Source organism: Neoarius graeffei, chromosome 13 (assembly GCF_027579695.1).
Source record: "Neoarius graeffei isolate fNeoGra1 chromosome 13, fNeoGra1.pri, whole genome shotgun sequence".
Classification (NCBI taxonomy): Eukaryota; Metazoa; Chordata; class Actinopteri; order Siluriformes; family Ariidae; genus Neoarius; species Neoarius graeffei.
The window spans coordinates 67,152,156-67,171,758 of record NC_083581.1 but is presented as its reverse complement, the minus strand read 5'-3'; the positions used below and the strand labels follow the sequence as shown (position 1 = coordinate 67,171,758).

The 19,603-nt window shown below is 40.8% G+C and overlaps 1 protein-coding gene across 1 annotated transcript in view; it reads left to right on the top strand.

The window, feature by feature from the left end:
- Positions 1–19,274, top strand: part of mxra8b (matrix-remodelling associated 8b) — a 39,121-nt gene extending 19,847 nt beyond the window's left edge. Inside the window, exons 6-10 of the mRNA XM_060938376.1 lie at positions 6,633–6,791; positions 6,914–6,944; positions 10,411–10,478; positions 14,403–14,480; positions 14,570–19,274. Coding sequence (XP_060794359.1) covers positions 6,633–6,791; positions 6,914–6,944; positions 10,411–10,478; positions 14,403–14,480; positions 14,570–14,595 — 362 coding nt within the window. The 3' untranslated portion in view covers positions 14,596–19,274. The remainder of the gene's footprint in view (positions 1–6,632; positions 6,792–6,913; positions 6,945–10,410; positions 10,479–14,402; positions 14,481–14,569) is intronic.
- The last annotated feature ends 329 nt before the right edge of the window (positions 19,275–19,603 follow it).

Sequence of the window (19,603 nt, the reverse complement as noted above, 5' to 3'; positions counted from 1 at the left end):
CCTCTCTCTCGTGTGTGTCTCTCTCTCTCTCTCTCTCTCTCATCTCTGTTGTCTCTCTCTCTCTAATCTCTATTGTCTCTCTCATGTGTGTCTGTTTCTCTCTCTCTCGTGTCTCTTTGGATTACAAAATTTCTTTCTCTCGTGTCTCTCTCTCTCTTTCTCCTCTCTTGTGTCTCTCGTGTGTCTCTCATCTCCCTCTCTCTCTCGTGTGTGTGTGTCTCTCTCTCTCTCTCTCTCTCTCTCTCTCATATCTCTCTTGTCTCTCTCATCTCTCTTGTCTCTCTCTCTTGTCTCTCTGTTTCTCTCTCGCCCTCTCTCTCTCTGTCTCGTGTCTCTTTGGATTACACAGTTTCTTTCTCTCTTGTGCCTCTCTTTCACTCCCTCATGTCTCTCTCTCCCTCGTGTCTCTCTCTCTCATATCTCTCTTGTGTGTCTCTCCTCTCTTGTGTCTCTCATGTGTCTCTCTCATCTCCCTCTCTCTCCTTCATATGTCTCTCTCTCTCGTCTCTTTTGTGTGTCTCTCTCTTGTGTCTCTCGTGTGTCTCTCTCATCTCCCTCTCACTCGTGTGTGTGTCTCTCTCTCATATCTCCCTTTCTCTCGTGTCTCTTTGGATTACACAATTTGGCATTATCAAAACAATACAAAATGTTTAAAATGTTACTTTTCAAAGGGGGTGCACTCATTTACGCTGAGCACTGTATACGGCCAAAAGTATGTAGACACCTGAGCGTTACTCAAATATGTGCGCCTTCCTCAAAATGTTGCCACAAAGTCGAGCACAATTGTGTATAATGTCTTTGCATACTGTAGCATTACAGTTTCCCTTCCCTGGAACTAAGAGGCCCAAATCTGTTCCAGCATGACAATACATGTGCACGAATTAAGATCCATAAAGTCATAGTTTGCCAAGGTTGGAGTGGAAGAACTCGAGTGGCCTCCTCCACCCCCACTGAACATCTTTGGGATGAATTGGAACCTTGATTGCACCCCAGGACTAATCACCTTCCAGCAGTGCCTGAGCTCATTAATGCTTTTGCGGCTTTAATGAGCACAAATCCCCACAGCCACACTCCAAAATCTCGTATTAAACCTTCCCAGAAGAGTGGAGGGTATTATAACAGCAAAGTGTTGACTAAATCTGGACTGGGATGTTCAGAAAGCACATATGGGTGTGGCTGCTCAGGTTTTTACATGCTTTTGGTTATATCATGTCAAATAGGAGAAAGAAATGGAGCAAGAGACACACATCGGCAGCATTTTTGAAATAATAATAATAGTACACTGCTAATAAAAATGTGAGCATGTGGTATTGCCATCCAGTTTCCCTGTGGAATGTGGTGTTTGGAATTGGCGTAGCTGCATCGTAATTATCGAGGCTGGGGCATCGATTCGAACCTGTACACTGTCTTTACACTGAACGAACAAAAGCTTAAAGTCACGTCTTTGTAAGAATCCAAAGGGAAAAAATAGGCTGCATGCAGATATTGTGCATGCTCCTTGTCTCATTACAGAGCTTCAAAGTGCTTGTGGTCACTTCCTCGACTAATGATTTCCTGTGTTTTATGTCCCAGTCCTGTCTGGGTTTAGTGATTGATGGCCTGTGACACGAAAACTGGAATGCCTTTTTACTGACATGAAAAGATTTTCTTTTCATGGCTTTCTTATTTCATTTCTGAAAATTATTTCCTCCTTCCGATTTTTTTTTTGTTTGTTTTTGGCTTTTTTTTAATCAAATACGAAAAGCTCATGAAAGGTAAAGGTTTGCTGAAGACAAATGTTTCCTCGCTCAAAGAATGTCTGAACTCATTCTGCAGAGCGAAGCAATAAACTTTTACTTTCAGAGTGAGTAATGCGAGTTTAGCTTTGTGGTTTATGACAGTATCACACAGTCTTGCTGTGGCGAATGCGTATCTTGGTGTGGAAAGGGAGGTTTGCTGCATCTGTATAACATCTGGCTAACGGTGCCATCAAAGTTAGCTGGTTGTTTCTGTGAGATCCACATCTCATCCTGCCTGTGAAGCATTTTCCTGCATTCCTTTCTAAGTAAAGAAAGGTGAACATCTTGTAGCGGTGCATACCTTCAAATATGAATAAGCTCCTTCGAAATATAAGAAAGCCCCTAAAGTTCAGATAACACACATGGTTATGGTAATAATGTGGTTCATGAGTAAAGAATTACACATAATGATAGTGGTGAATGCTTCCAAAAGCTGACTTTATTGTTACTCACCATTAACCTCACTCTTAGTATTACGGAGACTTGCTGACATGGCACTAAACACTTTTTTAAGAGCGCAGCGTTGCAGAGGCAGGAGCAAGTCATTGTTTTGCAAAGCAAGTGAGCCTCAAGTCTTAACATAAGTCATGTTCCAATAAAGACAGACAAGTTGTAAGTGAAGTCTTAAACTCATTAACAATCAAAATGTGTTCTACACCAAGTTTAAAACTTAACGCCAGCATAGTAATAGTACTATGTTACATTTTAAAGGAGAACTGAAGTCATTTTTAAACTTGGTTTATGAGCCATTCCACCGAATCGGTGCCATTTCCATCCCTAGAAAATTCTATGTATAAATGCACATAAAAATGTACTTTAAAATACATTCCCTTATTACGCAGAATGTCCTGCACATTGATCTGATTTCAAGTTTAAGATATATAATTGTAAGGATTAATAAAAACTACCTAAAACACTGAAAAATAGCATGTGTTACCCGTCCCCGCACTCTAACTTTATACTCAACGATGAAATATTATGATTAAAATCCTTCAGAAAACAGTATTTCTTTTGCACTGTTGTGTGACTCCATATCCTATCCATGGTTTAAATATATTTTTTTCATAAGAAATCCACAATATCTTAGTTAAAATACACATTTTAGTCATGTCCCTGGGTTTTCACTCAGTCCTGTTACCCAAACATATTACCCCATCTGACAAATTTGGAACATTCCATAAATCACATGCTCAAAAGGAAGTTACATCAGTTGTGTCTTCTGAAGGCCATGGGAAGACCAAAAGTTAGTTCTCTCATTTACTTTTCTGTATATTTGATGATTTTTTAACTTTGACTGATAAGGTCAATGTCAAAATACTGTCCTGTTACTTAAATTATTTCTTAGATGATATTTGTTTATTTTAAAAATACAGATTTTTGGTAAATCATTAGAATGTGCTAAGTGTGGTCATGCTATTAGCGATGACGCCATGTGGCTTAATTCCATGTATTAGCTAATCCTAGGCTAAAAACTCAGTCCTGTTACTTTCAGAGTTTTGGTAACAGGACTGAAAAAAATGCAGCCATCTTTGACTTCCAAACCTTGTAACGTAGCCTGAGGTTGACCAATACATATTTTGAATAGTTAAATATGTGTGTTATTATAATCAGTGTTGAAAAGATATAACAAATTAAGTTTAATTTGGGAGTGGTACAACAAGCAAATGGCACCCATTCGGTGGAATGTCCCTTATTTCTTAATTAACGTGTTATTCAATGACGTTTTCGGTTTTAGTAACTTTATATCGTGACTCGTACTGGCAACTAATTGCAATTAAATATTATACTTATCGGTCTATTCGGTTTTTAGCCGTGTTGAATTTAGTTCGTTTGGTCCACGGCAGGCGTCGCTTATCCGCGCAATCCTCACGAGACTTGTGCGAGACTTCGAAACGTGAAGCGTCAGCCAGGTGTCAGTGCCGCCATTTTGAAAACTGTTTTCCAAACGAAATATTGCACAAAAACGAGTTTAAATGACGATTACTGCTGACTTTTTTCAAACTTTTCTGATCGCTATCAAAACAAACAAAACTTCCGGCTTGATTACGTCAGCATTCGAAAGAGGGCGCGCGCGTCTTACGACAACGTTGGCAGATGTCAGTCACTTTGATTTCCGCTGTACATTTTACTCCCGTCCTACGATGTCTCGCACAGGTCTCAACAAATCTCGTTTACGGCCATTGCTTTGACATATGGACTGATATATTACAGAGCATATTTCAAACACTCATAACTTGCGATAGCAGTGACAAAATAGCGATCAAAAATGCATTCCGATATTTAATAAAATGAGAAATAGAATTTTGATAATAAAAAATTTGCCTTCAGTTCTATGAACAACATACAGTACATAACAATTAACTAATAACACTCCCTAACTGTTTGTACAGTAGTTGTAAATTTTATCTTGTTGAATGTCTATGAGGCGAGATACCACCAGTTGTTCCATCACCACCTTCTCTCTCTCTTTTGATTTCAATTGGACAACAAAACATCATGTCATGTTACTGCAAAACCAGAACGTGTAAACTGTACCCTGAATACGCTCGCATAGTGGAAAACTAGTTACAAATCGCTGCCACTGTTTCCTTACAGAGACCTTCACAATATCAATGATTATTCTATCCACATTCACTGGATATGAGCAATCGCATGCTCTGATTGGCTACTCTACTACTAGAATATCAGCTCATATACCGTGAGTAGAGAAAAACAAAATGGCGGAACACATTAAGTCAGATATCACTTTGTTATCAAGTATTTAAAAGAAACAGAAATAGCTAAAAGAACATAGTTTCACCCCCCACCCCAAATTTCCACACTCCAGTCCAGCTGGTGGCAGTAATGCTCCTTTAAGTTGGTTTGCCAACTGCTAGAAAGCCCTGAAGAAGAAGAAAATGGCGCTGAACCAACTGAAAACAAAATAAACACTCTACTCGAAAACAAAACCATCCAAAATACAACAAAATATGGAATGAAAGTATTTGATAGTAAGAACGTATCTTATTTTTAAATTTTATTTTTCAAGAATTATTCTTATAGCATTTTTCACAAAGTGCTCCTGTCATTTCGCCAGTTTGCTTACATTCTAAGCGGAAATGATTTTGTCGGACGTTTTGTAAGTTTTTATTTATCAAATTTGCAAAAAAAAAAAAAAAACTAAAAATGCTCTGTTTATCAAAATCCATTGAATGTGCATAGAATAAAACAGTTATTCCACTCAATCTCGTTGTACATGGCTTAAAGCCAACTCGGTGGTACGTGCCTCATCGGCTATCATCTCATGTACGACTCGATTTCATGGAATAACTGTTAATTATCCGTTTTGCTTTGTTACAAACAACATGTTTTCTTTATTATGTGGCGCATCTGCCATCCAAGTCCCTGTGAATGAGCTGTTAGTATAGAAAAGCTTATGTATTACAACAAGTCCATATAGACTTTTATGTTAACATTAGTGCTGTCAAAAATGTCGCGTTATTATCGCGTTAACTTGACTCAATTTTAACGGCGATAATTTTTTTATCGCAAGATTAACGCTCTGTGACATGATGTAGGTTTTTCATAAGCTTTTGAAACTGCCAGGAACTTGTAACAGAGACTTTGCTTAGAAAAACGATAGCAGCTAGACTGTAATGCCACGCCCCGCACAGCCAGAGTCCTCTGCCCTCCCCCCAAAGAACCAGCGCGGGCATGGCGCGCTAGCCCCGCGCCTCGGGACGAAGAGCCACGGTGCTCGGCTTAGGTTTCGTTTTCCCATCGGCGTCTCCAGCCCGACTTTGCAGCGGCTGTGACAAGACGTGTTATGCTCTGCAATAAAAAAAAAAAAAATTGGTACAAAGCAAGCCCATTCACTTTTTTATGCTGATAAGAGAATTACAATGGTTTTTCATGTGACAAAAATGTGCGATTAAATTGCGATTAATCGCGAGTTAACTATGACAGTCGCGACATTAATCGCGATTAAATATTTTAATTGCTTGACAGCACTAGTTAACATTTATGTTACAGACGGAACGACTGTCAGGATCGTGCAGTTCGAGAAAATTAATCCACACTTTTTCTAATCCGCAAATCTGACAGTGCTGTGGCGTAAAGCAGTTTTTTAAACACTACGACATTACATGTTTGTTATTTCAGCTTTTAATCCTTATGTCTTGCCTGTACAAACTTGATTTGAATAGTCGAGCACGTTCTCTGCTTCCTAAGTGGATGGGATTTTTGCGTCATATGACCAAGTCCAAGTCAAATAATTGATGTCAAGCTGAAAATTCAGTTCCTGACTCAAATTAAGTCATGTGACTTGATCCCTCGTTTGTGCGGATTTGTGTGCTTCGAATTCTTTCAGGTTTATTTGCAAGAAACCGTACAAACGAACGGCACAATGAGCAACGACGTAATATCTGACTTTTCGCTTATTGTGAATGGTAAGAAGTAAATCGAGAGCAGGCCTGCAGACTGGCTGACCACAAACAACACATCCCTCCTCCTCCCCCTCCTCTTTCCTCCCGTCTCCCCCTCTCTGCTGGTCCGTATGTTTTCTTCTTCATTGCAGCTGCATGAGATCAGGTCTGGAACTCATTTTTCCTGAGAATCATTTTGACACGAAACCCAACTCCTCCCTGCTCTTTGCTTGCTGGGACGCGTATGAAGGGGGAAAAATAAACCACTTGCACACTGGAGCTGTTAAAGAGACAGGATAATTCATCTTCGATCTCTAGAATGTCACTGAATCACAACAATCTTCTCTGATCTCGAGGTGTTTCCAGAGCTCATCTCGACCTAAAAACGATAGAAGGAAACTGTTAGTAATTATAGTTACCGTACTACATAATTTATTCCTCTGTGGTGCAGATATAAACAAGGTGGAAGCCTCGCATGTCTTTAACGTCATCCTGCCTGAGAGCAAGACTCATCTCTTACACCAGGCTGGTTACATCCTGGCTTTCTTCCTGCTGTTACTGCTCATGCTCATAGGAGTCATCATGACCACAAGACACTGCAAAAAGAAAGGTAGTGCAATGATTTATACTTTGTTTTGCCAAATAGATTGCTCATTGGTACGCCCACATAAAAATGTGTCATGCCTTCAAGGCCATGTCTGAACATTAACTACTACTACGACTGTTTTTCAGGGATCGAGTATGACATTCGGAGGGCTGACCGGTGAGGAGCTAAAAGCTGAACCATTTTACCATTACTAGTTTATATTTGAGATTTTTTAATGTAAAGAATGAAAGGTCATGGGGCATGCTATGACAGGAAAAAAAATCAACAACAGGTTGGTGTGATGTGGCCCAACATAAAAAAAAACAAACAAAAAAAAAACAACTTGATTATTGGGGGCATCGTGGCTCAGGTGGCTAAGGCGCCATACCATAAATCCGGGGACCTGGGTTCGATTCCGACCCGAGGTCATTTCCCGATCCCTCCCTGTCTCTCTCTCCCACTCATTTCCTGTCCTGTCTCTACACTGTCCTATCCAATAAAGGTGAAAAAAGCTCAAAAAATATCTTTAAAAAAAAAAAAAACTTGATTATTTTCCAATAATAGCACGTCCTGATGCGTTTTATTCCACTTATACCGCAGCGATTTTCCAACACCAATTTTTTTCTATACACTCACTGGCCACTTTATTAGGTACACCTGCAGCCAGTCCTTTGACAGCAGCTCGATGCATAAAATCATGCAGATACAAATCAAAAGCTTCAGTTAATGTTCACTTCAAACATCAGAACGGGAAAAATCGTGATCTCAAAGTGTGACTTCCTTTCACTGTGGCATGGGTGTTGGTTTGAGCCAGATGGACTGCTGGTTTGAGTATTTCAAAAACTGCTGATCTCCTGCGGTTTTCACACACAACAGTCTCTAGAGTTTACACAGAACGGTGCGAAAAACAGAGCGAGTGGGCGACAGTTCTGTGAGTGGAAACAAATGTCTAGTTAATAAGAGAGATCGGAGGAAAATCGACAGATCGATTTGAGCTGCCAGGAAGGATATAGTGACTCATATAATCGCAACCATGGTGAGCAGAAAAGCATCTCAGCATGCAACAGCAGAAGAACACATTGGGCTCCATTCCTGCCAGCCAAAAACATCCATCCATCCATTATCTGTAGCCGCTTATCCTGTTCTACAGGGTCGCAGGCGAGCTGGAGCCTATCCCAGCTGACTATGGGCGAGAGGCAGGGTACACCCTGGACAAGTCGCCAGATCATCGCAGGACAAACAACCATTCACATTCACACCTACGGTCAATTTCGAGCCACCAATTAGCCTAACCTGCATGTCTTTGGACTGTGGGGGAAACCGGAGCACCCGGAGGAAACCCACGCGGACACGGGGAGAGCATGCAAACTCCACACAGAAAGGCCCTCGCCGATTGCTGGGCTCGAACCCGGACCTTCTTGCTGTGAGGCGACAGCGCTAACCACTACACCACCGTGCCAGTGAGTGTACAACCCCAATTCCAAAAAAGTTGGGACAAAGTACAAATTGTAAATAAAAACGGAATGCAATAATTTACAAATCTCAAAAACTGATATTGTATTCACAATAGAACATAGGCAACATATCAAATGTCGAAAGTGAGACATTTTGAAATTTCATGCCAAATATTGGCTCATTTGAAATTTCATGACAGCAACACATCTCAAAAAAGTTGGGACAGGGGCAATAAGAGGCTGGAAAAGTTAAAAGGTACAAAAAAAGAACAGCTGGAGGACCAAATTGCAACTCATTAGGTCAATTGGCAATAGGTCATTAACATGACTGGGTATAAAAAGAGCATCTTGGAGTGGCAGCGGCTCTCAGAAGTAAAGATGGGAAGAGGATCACCAATCCCCCTAATTCTGCGCCGACAAATAGTGGAGCAATATCAGAAAGGAGTTCGACAGTGTAAAATTGCAAAGAGTTTGAACATATCATCATCTACAGTGCATAATATCATCAAAAGATTCAGAGAATCTGGAAGAATCTCTGTGCGTAAGGGTCAAGGCCAGAAAACCATACTGGGTGCCCGTGATCTTCGGGCCCTTAGACGGCACTGCATCACATACAGGCATGCTTCTGTATTGGAAATCACAAAATGGGCTCAGGAATATTTCCAGAGAACATTATCCGTGAACACAATTCACCATGCCATCTGCCGTTGCCAGCTAAAGCTCTATAGTTCAAAGAAGAAGCCGTATCTAAACACGATCCAGAAGCGCAGACGTCTTCTCTGGGCCAAGGCTCATTTAAAATGGACTGTGGCAAAGTGGAAAACTGTTCTGTGGTCAGACGAATCAAAATTTGAACTTCTTTATGGAAATCAGGGACGCCGTGTCATTCGGACTAAAGAGGAGAAGGACGACCCAAGTTGTTATCAGCGCTCAGTTCAGAAGCCTGCATCTCTGATGGTATGGGGTTGCATTAGTGCGTGTGGCATTGGCAGCTTACACATCTGGAAAGACACCATCAATGCTGAAAGGTATATCCAGGTTCTAGAGCAACACATGCTCCCATCCAGACGACGTCTCTTTCAGGGAAGACCTTGCATTTTCCAACATGACAATGCCAAACCACATACTGCATCAATTACAGCATCATGGCTGCGTAGAAGAAGGGTCCGGGTACTGAACTGGCCAGCCAGCAGTCCAGATCTTTCACCCATAGAAAACATTTGGCGCATCATAAAACGGAAGATACGACAAAAAAGACCTAAGACAGTTGAGCAACTAGAATCCTACATTAGACAAGAATGGGTTAACATTCCTATCCCTAAACTTGAGCAACTTGTCTCCTCAGTCCCCAGACGTTTACAGACTGTTGTAAAGAGAAAAGGGGATGTCTCACAGTGGTAAACATGGCCTTGTCTCAACTTTTTTGAGATGTGTTGTTGTCATGAAATTTAAAATCACCTAATTTTTCTCTTTAAATGTTACATTTTCTCAGTTTAAACATTTGATATGTCATCTATGTTCTATTCTGAATAAAATATGGAATTTTGAAACTTCCACATCATTGCATTCCGTTTTTATTTACAATTTGTACTTTGTCCCAACTTTTTTGGAATCGGGGTTGTACATTTACAGTGGAATGTCCACAAAACAAATTAATTCCTTTTCTCACTTTAGTTATAACAACGATAAACCTCTTCCCTTCCCTCCTCAAGACACTCCAGTATCAGAAAACTGAAAGTTACAGCTTTACCTTTGACTGTTATAAAGCTCTGACACTGGAGGCTTCTTCCAGAAATGTGAAATAAACATCTCACAGAAACTTGCCACCAAACGCCATATCAATAATTACATACTTTTTAAATCTTGTATAAATCAGTGTGTAAGTTTGTACTAGAGAAATGATAATGTATTAAAACAAGGCAATCTTAAAATACAAACCTTATCGCTACCACTCTTATCAGAGTCGGGGGTTTTTTTCAGAAAATTAATCACCACATTCTCACCAAACAGATTCAAGAATTCAACAGTGCTGTGGTATAAATGTGTTAATGCAAATATATTACTGATCACAACACTGTTCATAGCGTGTATTTTATATACTGTATGTACTGCGTAAGAAAGAGCTTTTTTTTCAATTAGAGAATATCATGTACCATGCAAATTTCCGAATGTGTATGTGTTTTGAACAGGAATCCCAGGATGGAATTTGAAATGCAAGCTACTGAACTGAGACCCTTCAATCATGAAGTTCGACTTGGTAAAAAACAAACAAACAAACAAAAAAAACACGTGTCAACATTTACATGAAAAAATAACTACACTCGACTACACATTTTATTTATTTTTAGAAAGTGTCTATTTATGACAGGGTGAAATTAGAAAGGTTGAATCTGACTTAGCTCGGTTTGCAAAATGTGGGTACACAAAAGATGTTCTGGTGTGCAGGGGAGGTTAGTTGAAAACCCAGATTACAAGTGTCGGCGTTGTCTCGGAGGAGCTCGGTCGATTGACGCAAGACCGTGCAGTGAGGTAACGTTGGCAGGTAGCAAACTAGAGGTCGTTGATCGCTTCGTATACCTTGGTGATGGTATCTGCCCAGGAGGTGGTTGTGAACTGGCAACGATTATCAGAACTCGTTCTGCTTGGGGAAAGTTTAGAGAGCTGCTGCCATTGTTAACCTGCAAAGCTGTCTCACTTCATACCCGTGGTCAACTATACAGCAGTTGTGTGCGTAGCACCATGTTATACGGTTCTGAATGTTGGGCACTCCAAAGAGATGACCAAAAACATCTTGAGCGTAATGAAAGAGCCATGCTTTTATGGATGTGCAATGTCAAAAGAGGAACATGAATTAGCACGTCTTTTCTTCCACGGATGCTGAACCTCCGTCGCCTTGACACTGTCCTCAGATGCAATCGTCTCTGTTGGTTTGGACACGTCCAACGCGGTAATTCTTGGATCAACAGATGTACTACCTTGGAAGATGAAGGAGCGAACAACCGTGGCCGACCTCGAAAAAGCTGGAAAGAATCTGTCCACGCTGACTTGAAGCTATGGAATATCGCAGAGGAGGCAACTCAAGACCGTGCTGAATGGAGAGCTCTGCTGAAGACTGCTAGTCATACACACGTCTGACGTGTCAACTGACTCAAAACGGATAGTTCAGTTCTCGGAGCTGAGAAATATTCAATCTCTGTGCATTTGAGTTACAAAGTTGGAAAAAAAAAACCATGGATGCTTCATGTTCATGTTGATCTTATGTTAGCAACAAGCTAGCCAGCTTCCTGTCATGAGTGATGTATACTGTATTTTCTTCAAAACAGCAATCTGTATAGTCACTGTTATAGATTTAACAACCAAATATGTCTGTATAGTAATTGATCTTAAAGCAAATACTTGCATATACAGCGTAACTTATTTTAAGTTAATAAGTTCTACTTTGTTTACCGCTGAGGTTGTGGATATCCATATTGATTTGATGTCACTTTCTGAATTTAGAGTTGAGGAAATCCCTCACAGTTCCCGAGTAGGAATTTCCAACTGAGGGGATTTTTGTTCTTTGGTTTTTAGTGGTTCGAGGTTGGGAATTTCAAGTCATGACGTCTAGTTGATTACAGAATATGTATACCTTTTTGTATTTATGTAATTAAACAGGATCCAAATTTGAGCAGTGTTCAATTATTTTTGTCATATAGAATTCTTCATACCAATCTTTGCAGTGTAGAATTCCCATATTTTAATACATGCTTTTTAAAATATCTGAATTGATATTATTGAGTATAACATGGTATTTGATTGTAAGGAAAATCATTGGTAATGTCAGTCCTGAGAATATAATAGTTTTCTTAAAGCTAGCTAGCTTGTTAATGCCCTTGGCTACTAACACAGTTTACCAAATACTGTGTTACCTAACTTAGTAGTGACACTCGCCATTGGCATCTCATCTCATCTCATCTCATCTCATTATCTCTAGCCGCTTTATCCTGTTCTACAGGGTCGCAGGCAAGCTGGAGCCTATCCCAGCTGACTACGGGCGAAAGGCGGGGTACACCCTGGACAAGTCGCCAGGTCATCACAGGGCTGACACATAGACACAGACAACCATTCACACTCACATTCACACCTACGCTCAATTTAGAGTCACCAGTTAACCTAACCTGCATGTCTTTGGACTGTGGGGGAAACCGGAGCACCCGGAGGAAACCCACGCGGACACGGGGAGAACATGCAAACTCCGCACAGAAAGGCCCTCGCCGGCCACGGGGCTCGAACCCGGACCTTCTTGCTGTGAGGCGACAGTGCTAACCACTACACCACCGTGCTGCCCTGCCATTGGCATACCAAATATAATCGTATCCTCAGAGTTAATCAACCTGCTAGTAACCTTGGCTACGAGCAGTGTTTTAGTCAAGTCGCTAAACCTCGAGTCCGAGTCCAGTCTCGAGTCCCCAGTGTTCAAGTCCAAGTCATGAAAGAAAATTTCAAGTTGAGTCCGAGAACAAGACTCCAACCGCACCATTTGACGGTGGCTGTTGCTGCCTTTATGTGAAAGCGTCTCTGCTACTGCGTCGGACTAACGTTCCTGCTCGACTGCCTCATTTTAGTTAATAGACTACAGATAAAAAGCTTATTCATCGCTCAGCAAGCCCCGCCCACTATCAACAGGGCAAATAACATGAGAGAGGGTTAACACTAGCTAGTTCATCGCTCAGCAAGCCCTGCTATCAACACAGCAATGAACATAGCGTGTCACTTCCTTCTCTGGGTGGAGTCTTACTAAATGACGATTGAAATTCAAGGTTGTCCCCGTTGTCTCCTCGATAGTTCTTCTACATATGGAACACACAGCAGTGCATTTTTCCCCACTGCACGAGAAGTCTTTATAAGCAAAGCGGACAATTCTAGGGGCTTCTCTCCAGGCATTTTAGCGCCATTAACGTTAGTTTGTTCCTGAACATGACGTATGAACAGGTGAATGTGCATTCTCTTGGACGAAATTAGTATAAAAATTAATGCGGATATAAATATCTTATGCCAAATTATTATGGCATGTTACAAAAAATAAAGAAAAAGTCCGAGTCCGAGTCTCCAATTTATGCGTCTGAATGCAGTTAATGCATGAGTCCGAGTCCGAGTCATCGGTGCTCAAGTCCAAGTCAAGTCACGAGTCCTTAAAATTAGGGCATGAGTCCTGGACTCGAGTACTACAAGCCTGCCTACAAGTATATTCAATATAACATGCATGGTTTAATTAATTACATGACATAATACTTAGACAAACTTTATCATGCTTGTTATCCAAGTTGACTAGTTTTTGCTGGAGATGTAACGTCATGGTAAAGTTACTAAATAACATTTTTAGTTGTATTATTGTGCAAATAGTTATTTTTACATATTGGTCTATACCGTAAAAAGGGTTCTTTCTACAGTTTTTAAAACTATTGGGTACAATATCCTTTTCATTTGCAAGTATTTTCTTATTTAAGTCTCATGAGTCAAATTAAGTCAGTTGTCAGTATTTTATTAGTGCAATATTTCTACTTCAGGCGAAGTACTACTCTTACTTAAGCGCCATTCTTATTTTGTTGTATACATTACGTACACGGTAGGCGGCATGGTGGTGTAGTGGTTAGCGCTGTCGCCTCACAGCAAAAAGGTCCGGGTTCGAGCCCCGTGGCCGGTGAAGGTCTTTCTGTGCGGAGTTTGCATGTTCTCCCCGTGTCCGCGTGGGTTTCCTCCGGGTGCTCCGGTTTTCCCCACAGTCCAAAGACATGCAGGTTAGGTTAACTGGTGACTCTAAATTGACCATAGGTGTGAGTGTGAATGGTTGTCTGTGTCAGCCCTGTGATGACCTGGCGACTTGTCCAGGGTGTACCCCGCCTTTCGCCCGTAGTCAGCTGGGATAGGCTCCAGCTTGCCTGCGACCCTGTAGAAGGATAAAGCGGCTAGAGATAATGAGATGAGATGAGATTACGTACACGGTCCATGTTTTTACTTCGCTTTCATTTTTATACATAGATATATATTTTCCCGATAGCTTTTTAATACTTTTATTGCACTCTGTTTTTTTTATTACTGTTTATTCTGGACTCTTTTCTATCTGTGAGCTGCTGAAACATGTAAATTTCCCCACCAAGGGATGAATAAAGTTTATCTTATTTTATCTTATCTTTTCCCCCAGACTACAAGAATAACATAATGAAAGAGAGGTTGGAGATGAACAACTATTGTGCCCCGAAAGAGATCGATCTCAACAAAGGTGATTATAGTTTCAGGTCAGTTGTTGAGAAATAACATGGCAATTTCTTTCTTTCTTTCTCTCACTTTGTGTTTCTCTTTCTTTACTAGAAATGGAGAAATTTTCACAGAAGTAACTGATGGTAAGCTGCTGGCTGGTCCAGGGCATGCTCTACGGGATTCAGGAAAAGTGCAGGCTTACGCAATGGAGCTTTACTGTACAATTAACAAGAGACTCTCCAAATCTAAACACTCATATGCTTGTAGTATGTCTGTTTCTAATGTAATGAATTGCAGTGATCTGTACAAAAACCATTTTCCTTGAAGTAAATGTCATTTGTCGAGTGTCATTTAAAGGTCAGTAGTTGTTTGATGGTATAACTATAGTATGCTGTAATTCTAATCTGGTATAGCAAGTGGAAACAAATGCAATGAAAGCAAAAAGGTAAATCGATACTGATGGCAGTTTCACTAAACAGTTTTGCCCTGTTAACCTGAGCTCACCTGATGGTACCTTCGAGAAGCAAAGCATTGAATGCTTTTACTGAAAATGAATGAAATGTGTCCGAGCAAGTCTGATTAAGGAACACTCAGGAAGTTAAATACAACCCCAATTCCAAAAAAGGTGGGACACTGTGTAAAATGTAAATAAAAACAGAATGCAATGATTGGCAAATCTCATAAACTCGTTTTTTCCCCACAATGTTATTATATACGCTACCGTTCAAAAGTTTGGGGTCACCCAGACAATTTTGTGTTTTCCATGAAAAGTCACACTTTTATTTACCACCATAAGTTGTAAAATGAATAGAAAATATAGTCAAGACATTTTTCTGCCCATTTTGAGCATTTAATCGACCCCACAAATGTGATGCTCCAGAAACTCAATCTGCTCAAAGGAAGGTCAGTTTTATAGCTTCTCTAAAGAGCTCAACTGTTTTCAGCTGTGCTAACATGATTGTACAAGGGTTTTCTAATCATCCATTAGCCTTCTGAGGCAATGAGCAAACACATTGTACCATTAGAACACTGGAGTGAGAGTTGCTGGAAATGGGCCTCTATACACCTATGGAGGGCGGCACGGTGGTGTAGTGGTTAGCGCTGTCGCCTCACAGCAAGAAGGTCCTGGGTTCGAGCCCCGGGGCCGGCGAGGGCCTTTCTGTGCGGAGTTTGCATGTTCTCCCCGTGTTCGCGTGGGTTTCCTCCGGGTGCTCCGGTTTCCCCCACAGTCCAAAGACATGCAGGTTAGGTTAACTGGTGACTCTAAATTGACCGTAGGTGTGAATGTGAGTATGAATTGTTGTCTGTGTCTATGTGTCAGCCCTGTGATGACCTGGCGACTTGTCCAGGGTGTACCCCGCCTTTCACCCGTAGTCAGCTGGGATAGGCTCCAGCTTGCCTGCGACCCTGTAGAACAGGATAAAGCGGCTAGAGATAATGAGATGAGACACCTATGGAGATATTGCACCAAAAACCAGACATTTGCAGCTAGAATAGTCATTTACCACATTAGCAATGTATAGAGTGTATTTCTGATTAGTTTAAAGTGATCTTCATTGAAAAGAACAGTGCTTCTCTTTCAAAAATAAGGACATTTCAAAGTGACCCCAAACTTTTGAACGGTAGTGTAAAAACATATACAACATATTAAATGTTTAAACTGAGACATTTTACTATTTCATGAAAAATATTTTTAGCTCATTTTGAATTTGATAGCAGCAACACGTCTTAAAAAAGTTGGGACGGGGCAACAAAAGGCTGGAAAAGTAAGTGGTACTAAAAAGAAACAGCTGGAGGAACATTTTGTAACTAATTAGGTTAATTGGCAACAGGTCAGGAGCATGATTGGGTATAAAAGCGCATCTTAGAGAGGCTGAGTCTCTCAGAAGTAAAGATGGGCAGAGGTTCACCAATCTGCGAAAAACTGCATCTACAAATTGTGGAACAATTTCCGAATAATGTTCCTCAATGTAAAATTGCAAAGACTTTGAATAGCTCATCATCAACAGTACATAATATAATCAAAAGATTCCGAGAATCTGGAGAAATCTCTGTGTGCAAGGGACAAGGCTGAAAATCAATATCGGATGCCTGTGATCTTCTGGCCCTCAGGCAGCACTGTATTAAAAATAAATAAATAAATCGGGCATGATTCTGTCATGGAAATCATTGCATCGGCTCAGGAACACTTCCAGAAATCATTGTCTGTGAACACAGTTTGCCGTTCAAGCGCTATCGTGCAAAGAAGAAGCCATATGTGAACATGATCCAGAAATGCCACCGTTTTTTCTGGGCCAAAGCTCAATTAAAATGGACTGAGGCAAAGTGGAAAACTGTTCTGTGGTCAGACAAATTGAAATTTGAAATTCTTTTTGGAAACCATGGACACCGTGCCCACCGGACTAAAGAGGGGAGGGACCATCCGGCTTGTTCTCAGCACTCAGTTCAAAAGCCTATATCTCTGATGGTATGGTGGTGCATTAGTGCCTATGGCATAGGCAGCTTGCACATCTGGCAATGCTGTAAGGTATATACAAGTTTTAGAGCAACATATGCTCCCATCCAGACGATGTCTTTTTCCGGGAAGGCCTTGCATAGTTCAGCAAGACAATGCTAAACCACATACTGCATCTATTACAACAGCATGGCTTTGTAGTAGAAGAGTACATGTGCTGAACTGGCCTGCCTGCAGTCCAGACCTTTCACCAATTGAAAACATTTGGCACATCACGGGGCGGCACGGTGGTGTAGTGGCTAGCACTGTCTCCTCACAGCAAGAAGGTTCTGGGTTCGAGCCCAGTGGCCGAAGGGGCCTTTCTGTGTGGAGTTTGCATGTTCTCCCTGTGTCTGCATGGGTTTCCTCCGGGTGCTCCGGTTTCCCCCACAGTCCAAAGACATGCAGGTTAGGCTAATAAATTGACCATAGGTGTGAATGTGAAGATGTGTGAATGGTTGTTTGTCTGTATGTGTCAGCCCTGCGATGATCTGGCGGCTTGTCCAGGGTGTACCCCGTCTCTCGCCCATAGTCAGCTGGGATAGGCTCCAGTTTCCCCGCGACCCTCCACAGGATAAGCGGTTACGGATAATGGATGGATGCATGGATGGATGGCGCATCACAAAATGAAAAACATGACAAAGAAGACCCAGGACTGTTGAGCAGCTAAAATCCTGTATCAGGCAAGAACAGGGCAATATTCCTCTCCCAAAACTCCAGCAGCTGGTCTCCTCAGTTCCCAGATGTTTACGGACTGTTGTTAAAAGAAGTGGGGATGCTACACAGTGGTAAACATGGCCCTGTCCCAACTTTTTTTTTAGATGTGTTGCTGCCATCAAATTCAAAATTACCTTGTTTTTTTTCCTAAAATGGTACATTTTCTCAGTTTAAGCATTTGATATGTTGTCTATGTTCTATTAGGAAAAATATATATATGTTATTTACCAGCTGGGAGGTCTGTATCGTGAAATACCGTGACCGAGGTCTTGAAAGTACTGAGCGAGGCCCTCTGGGCTGAGGTCAGTATTCAAGGCCGAGGTCACAGTATTTCACCATACGGCCCGACCTTAAGCTGGTAAATAATATATTTATTTTTTTCTTTACCAAATTCTAACAGAAAACGAGAGCGCCCGAAAGGGAAAACTGAGCCAAGCCGCCATTTTGAATCCTCATTCACGGCTGTAATGCAAATGGCTTCCTCCTTGGTATACAAGTGCACTTCCATGGCAGGAAAAAAACTACATTTTGCCGCCTATGTAGTCCCCTATTTATACAAAATTGAGTCATTCAGGATTCAGCCATGTTTTTGCTCGGTGTTAACAAGTTAGAGATTTTTAGCTTTCTCCTGAAATGTTTTCTTTTATTTCTTCTTCCTCAGGGTAGTAAAACTCGCTTTCGCTGTGAACACTGTCGTTATCGCTATCCATGCTGTAAAATTAATGCTATTCTCCTGAGAAATGCTGGCAAAAATTTATAAGATTTTTGATAATCTTATCAATAAATCTTATTAAAAAAAAAGATGAATGTTGACAAAAAAATGCTACTATGTTTGTTGCTGTGAATGAGCGAGTCGCCAGAGGTCCATAACCGGGGTCAGTACCGTAGGATACAGACCTGCTTGCCAGCCAATCAGAGCGCAGGATTTGATGGAAACCGCATCGCGAAAAAAATAAATTAGTTTATGAGATTTGCAAATTCTGTTTTTATTTACATTTTACCCAGCGTCCCAACTTTTTTGGAATTGGGGTTGTATTTGTGGTTCCAGGGCTATAAACCACAAAATTATGTACTTATGTAAGTGGTATGAACTTGTCATGTCTCCTTCATGTATGTACATAAATATTCTGTCTACTTTTTAGTGCTATTTTCCAAGCTTTTTAGTAGTCCATCTTTATTTTTTACTGTTTATGCGCGCAGCACTATGCAATTTTATTATCCTGCCACATGAGCTACACAAACAGAGAGAATTGTCGTCATTCTATTTTATAATCAGGCCTAGAAACGTGCATTATGCAGACCTGAGAAAGCTATGTATATTTAGTTTGCATTTATTACAGTTATTTTCTCTTAGTATGGCCCAAGTTTGCAAATCCGATGATCTCCTACGACGCTGATCTCTATGACTCAGTTTTGGGCTTTTGAGAAACAACACGCTGACTCATAAGATCTTAGGTGACATTACAGCTTTATTACGCAGTGCTTTTAGGAAACAGCGTTGAAACTGAAATGGCTGCAAAGAGGCAGAGCAAATTCTACTGGTATGAAGAGCTTTGTACAAAAAACATGGCATTCGAATTTAATAAACTACATTTTTTGAAGGAATCTGCTTGAGCTAGTCTTTATGCCATTAATATCGGTAATGTCACTTAATTTTCGTCCACCTTATGTACAGTGCTTTGCGTAAGTATTCACCTCCTTTGAACATTTCCTCATTTTGTAGTGTTACAACCTGCAGCTAAAATAGACTTAATTTGGGATTATGTGTCATAAATCTACACAAAATACACAATGTTGAGGGGGGGGATCTATATAGTCTGCAAAATTTATTTACAAATAAAAGCATAAGGGATACTTCTGCATAAGTTTTCAACTCCATTCACTCTGAATCCCCTAAATTAGTTCTGGTGCAACCAGCTGCCATTTAAAGTCAT